Genomic DNA, 5,184 nt, shown 5'->3' with positions numbered 1-5,184 from the left:
TGTATTCCTACCATTCCAGAAGGGAAGAGAGCTAATATTGCAGATTAATATGAACAGACATGATATTTTCTGCCATAACATGGAAGAGATGTGCAGTTTAAAGGGCATTCCAGGAAACGGCTGAAATGTTACCCCGCCAATGCCTAAAGCAGTGATTTACAGCTTATCTTCTGTCTGAACAAATCAAGTGTAACAAAGCTTTGCAATCGCTCTTTTTTTTTATTATCATCAATTGCCATAAAAAAAAAAAACACTATTACGTGATACCCTGCCCTGTAATAGAGGTACATATCGTTTGTATCGGCATGCAAGACCAAAAGCACACCATCCTCAGAGTAGTTCACCTAGTGGTTCTTGAATGAAAAATAGGTGCGTTTGACAGTTGTTATAAATACATACTCTCCCCGACTGATTTCACTTTTGTCTTTTAACAGATCAGCCTGTCATTAAATTATCATTTGGTCTTATTATGCATCCTAAAAGTAGCTCATCAGGATCTCTGCATATCGTATCACAACCTGCTTCTTACAGACAAGTCAGTTAGACAGAGGCTTAATCCTGGTAATCCCACTGTTCTTTTTGTTTCAGCTGTGAAGCTCCTGCCAACCTCTGTATTTGCTCTACTACTTCATTTAGTGACCGTCTATTTACTGAAAACTAGCTGCAGGTGCCCCCTTGTGGTTGCACAGGGGTACAACTAACCTTTAAATAGTTTAATAGAAACCATACTGTAGATGTACCGGCAATGTGGAATGCTCTTTGAAAATTATACAACTAAAAAAAAAAAAAAAAAAAAAAAAAAAACGATCCAAGGATGTAGAGAAGGGTCTTCTGGTTTTCATTCCAGCCAATTCCTCAATTACTTTACTGAACCAGTTATTGGCTTAATTAGTCTGGATTTACATGTGTTCCAGATCTTTAGCCACTTACCATATAAAGATGCCTATAACACCTGCAGGATCGGGGCTCTCCAGGACCAGGGTTAGAGACCACTGATGTAGAGCTTCAGGGTGTTGAACAAAATTAGCAGAAAAAAAAGGACGCTCTATTATTCCTAATAGACCAGGTCTAACTTTACAATGGAGAAAGGATGCCTAGGCTAAATAAGCACACTGTATATTACAGTGCTTGTGCATATGAATTAAATGCAACAGCTGCATTTATTACATCCCACAGGCATATAATGTAGTTTTCAAATGAAAAGGTTCCTGACATAGGGTTTATATGGAAGCAGAATACCAAATTCCTTTAGAGATTTTACATTTGCATTCAACCTGTGCATGGGTTACACTTGGAATTCTCACCGACATTGAGCTGTAGGTGTTAAAGGGATGTTTTATAAATATCTATTAATATTCTAGTATGTGTGTTCTGTATCACTCTCTATTGCTGTTTTTTCTTTGACCATTAGTTGCCATGCTCATAAACTATTCCAGAAAAATTCTGAAGAGGGGAAGCACATCAGTGTTGCACAGGAAGCATCGAACAACACTTCAACTCTTGTTTAAGGGGTTTATGAGAATGATAGATAACATTATATGATATTAAACAGGTAGGACAGTACATATTATTATTGCTAAATATTAGTATTGTTCCTAAAATGTGACAAGTCTTCTGATATGCAAATGTAAAAAAAACAAACACAAAACACCTGTTTCTTTAATTTTCTACTTAGAATAGATTTTTGACATCTTCAGGGCTAGTGGTTTTACATCTAATAAACAGCATCAAATCTTAAGCTCTTTTAACACTATTAACTTGATTAACACAACAAATACGAATCTCTTTAAAGGAAAACGTACGTGATAATATAAAATATCCCTTTAATGGGCCAAAAATGCATACACAGAGCAAGAGAGGTTAGGATTGATTAAAGTGAATTTGTACTTCATAGCCTCACCTTAAAAAAAGACTGGATGGCTGCAGTTGCTTCACTGCGAATCCTCAGCAGGGAACCAAACGAGTTTGTCCGGCACCGAAGATGTGGAAACTGTCTAATGTATTCCAGAGGGTGTCTTTCTTTTATCTTAAAAGGAAAAACCTGCAAAAGAAAGACATTTTCCACCTGGTAATGGAACTCATTGGGCCCCTTTTTTGAAGCAAGTCCAGATGTGAGTGTCTTTAGTGTAGTAAATAACACTCATTTTAACCAGAACCAGGTCGTAACTTAAACAAGTTACTACAGAGGAGTTGAAATTAAGAACCACAAGCTACAGCACTGCCTCCCTGTGCTAATATCCAGTAACCGTTAAATTATTCTGGAAACCCCATAGGCTTCTCTTATCTCTTCACTAAATCCCTGAAATGTCTAAACGGGACACTGAAACAGAGACAGAAACGCTTTCACTATTCTCTATAAAATCATGTAAGTAACATGCTGGAATACAGGGGCATTTAGCGTTTCATCTGTGATATATTCTGACTTGTGGTATATCATGAATATACAGAAAAGGAATAGTTATACTAATAGAATAATAAACACAGTCGTGTTTCTTTGTGTTCTCTCAGCACTGTCACGAGAACAGTTCCTTCTGGAGTTTAGCCAGGCTCAGCTGGGGAATCAGAGCCCTTAAAGCCGTTGAAGACCACAGCAGGGTAAGTGCACAACACTAAGCACTACGCTTTGATTTTACCACTTTGCAGGAATTCTTACACAGCCACGACCTCCAAAGGTTTGTAACAGGACCAGGTCCTTTGCAAACTACTGATCAATGCGAGGTGTGAGCAACACACATATTTAACAAATAATAAAGAAATCATTCCCTTCTGGACAAAACCCTAAGAGCAGCACCAGCTATATCTGTGATCCTTTGTGAAAATATAAGAGCAAAAAGAAAACCAATACGGACAGTGAGCACACTTTTCTTTTTCAAATAACACAATGTTTATGAAATTGTATCTGAGATAATGATTAATAATAACTAGAGCTAGAGCCCAAAACAACAGTTATATACCACTAGAAGTCAAGGGGCTAGAACATTGATCCAGATTTTGTTAAAACAACATACCACCGGGTCACAAGGTCCCACCACTCGGATGTTGTCCGCCTGCAGTTCTACACTTTGCTTCTTGTGAGGACTCTTTACCAGGTTTCCAGAGATTGCAACTGCACTTCCATACGTGAGGTGCCTGAAGCCATTAAACAGACAGATCGTCATTTTGTGACCAAAAAACAAAGCACACAGTATGTGTCAAAAGTACCTTTATGGCAGCACATAATACTGCATCTGCTAATGTTTACTCTTGTTAAAAACAGTAATGGGCAAGGTGCACATCATCACCCTAGATCATTTAGGGCCAACCTTATAATCAGCTGAAAGAGCAAATTCAGACCAGACTGCTTCAGGCAACAGTCGTGAAACGTATAATATCACATTTCCAACTGCAGTCTATAATCCAATCAATTTATAAATGAATGAATCCTACCTGAAATATCTCCCTGATAATAGAATTCATTAAGTTTTGCTTGCATTCTTTTTTCTGAGGTTTATAACCCGACTCTCGCATCCTTCACATTGGCTGCTAATATTTTGTAATTTCACCCATATGAGCCAGTCACAAAACTGGTGAGATCAAGCTCTGTCAGCCCAGCCTGAACTGGCACTGACAGAGGGGGCATAAGCCTCTCTATGGGGTCCTCACACATTTAACGTCAAGACATCTTTGCGATATGTTTAACACGGTCTTGTTTGCTTAGTTTACTCTGTCATCTTACCTGTCACCCAGACCGGGACTGGCTACAACCTGGAGGCTTTGTAGGGAGCTCCCATCATTGACATGGATAAATAAAACGTCTTTCTGAGACCGGACAGAACGAACCCAACCCTAAAATAAAAACAATATGTAGATTCAGCTGTCCGACAAAACAATGCTGCACCCTCACACTTCTCTACCACAAGCTACAGAAGAGGCTTGTTATTACTATCAGTCAAACAAAGATATCTCAAGTGTGTATCAGCAATTAAATGGGTGTATGAAAGATTTACTGCTCAGTCCCCGGATAAGTAATTTATTTAGGGAGACATCAAGGACAGACTGAGAAGCACAGGTTGATAACACTTTTAAAAGGTAGACTGAAAGAAGAAGTGTGTTGTATTATTATTGTATTTGGACTATTTATCAAAAGCATGAACAATGCACACTTTAGTTCTAAAACCTTCCTAAAAGCAAATAAACCAAATGGTGATCTGAGAGTATAGAACTATACAATTGATTTTGTAGCACTTTCAAAAATAATACTAATAAAAAGCCAGAGGCGTTTAATTGTTATCATTCCTTTGATTAACTAATTATTTCAAGGAAAGAGGGGAATTAAATCTGAATAAAGTCAGATTTAATTCCCCAATGTTCCAACACCACACATTTGGGTTGGGTTGCTCTGGTATGTAAATTCCTACTACACTATACTACATTGTATATCTTTAATACATGTACTGTAAGGAAGATATTTTAATAACCAATTAAACTACCAACGTGAGAGGCAGATGGACCATTTAAACACACATGTCACAGTTTTGCTTTCCACACACCTGACTGCACTGAAACAGGTATAGTACCAAGTTTATTATATTATACAATGCGTTACAAAACACACAGAAAAACAGCACAACTGCCTTACCTGGATTCTTATGTTTCTTCCAGTTTCCTGAGATGACAGCACTTCACAAATTCGTACTTTATTCCCCACGTTTTTACTGTAAAATCTACTAGAAACACCAGTGAAACGCATGCGCAACGCGCATCTTCTCAGGAGTAACATTGCTTAAATAAATCTCGGCATGAACCTTTCCTATATTAGCATACCAACAGACAATTCGTGTGGACACTCTCTACCATTCACAACGTCAAATAAACCGGTCAAGGTTACTGACAAATTCATACAAAACAAGTACACATTAAAACATGCAGGGCTAACACAACCGCACATAGAAAACCGTTTCTACACTGTATACTTTTACTAAAACGTACAGTTTACTTCTTGCATTTCTGAGTTATTTAATATAACTGAACTCCACATTCCCGCCTGCTTCCTGTAATTCTACAACTTCCTTTCCGCTACATTGGCTGGATTCAGATTATTGACGCCAAAACTAGCCATTCGCGAAATGGCTCTTGCGCAACCTGTGGAAGCAATGCACGCCGGGGGTTGTAGTTTTATTTATTTGCATGGTGTTTCCACTCCAA

At 38.1% G+C, this 5,184-nt stretch overlaps 2 protein-coding genes across 2 annotated transcripts in view; one reads left to right on the top strand and one right to left on the bottom strand.

Annotated features, from left to right (window-relative positions):
* Positions 1 to 594, top strand: part of LOC121302615 (contactin-5-like) — a 21,000-nt gene extending 20,406 nt beyond the window's left edge. The window contains exon 7 of the mRNA XM_041232618.1: positions 589 to 594. Within this exon, the coding sequence (XP_041088552.1) occupies positions 589 to 594 (6 nt within the window). The remainder of the gene's footprint in view (positions 1 to 588) is intronic.
* LOC121302682 (probable asparagine--tRNA ligase, mitochondrial) lies at positions 9 to 5,017 on the bottom strand. The gene is made up of 5 exons (XM_041232749.1): positions 4,619 to 5,017; positions 3,716 to 3,825; positions 3,009 to 3,129; positions 1,901 to 2,041; positions 9 to 1,003 (listed from the first exon to the last, which is right to left on the bottom strand). The coding sequence occupies exons 1-5, from the start codon at positions 4,757 to 4,759 to the stop codon at positions 983 to 985; spliced, it is 534 nt and encodes a 177-aa protein (XP_041088683.1). The 5' UTR covers positions 4,760 to 5,017; the 3' UTR covers positions 9 to 982.
* Positions 5,018 to 5,184: the final 167 nt, after the last annotated feature.

This window comes from Polyodon spathula, chromosome 30, assembly GCF_017654505.1.
Source record: "Polyodon spathula isolate WHYD16114869_AA chromosome 30, ASM1765450v1, whole genome shotgun sequence".
Lineage (NCBI taxonomy): Eukaryota > Metazoa > Chordata > Actinopteri > Acipenseriformes > Polyodontidae > Polyodon > Polyodon spathula.
Note: the sequence above shows the minus strand (reverse complement) of the source record. Positions and strands in the feature narration are given on the sequence as shown.

Coding starts and splice junctions, on each gene's coding strand:
- LOC121302682 (XM_041232749.1), bottom strand. CDS start 4,759: ATGTTACTCCTGAGAAGATGCGCGTTGCGCATGCGTTTCACTGGTGTT. Junction 3,826..4,618: donor GAAGAAACATAAGAATCCAG/GTAAGGCAGTTG, acceptor TTTTTATTTTAG/GGTTGGGTTCGTTCTGTCCG. Junction 2,042..3,008: donor TGGGACCTTGTGACCCGGTG/GTATGTTGTTTT, acceptor TTTCTTTTGCAG/GTTTTTCCTTTTAAGATAAA.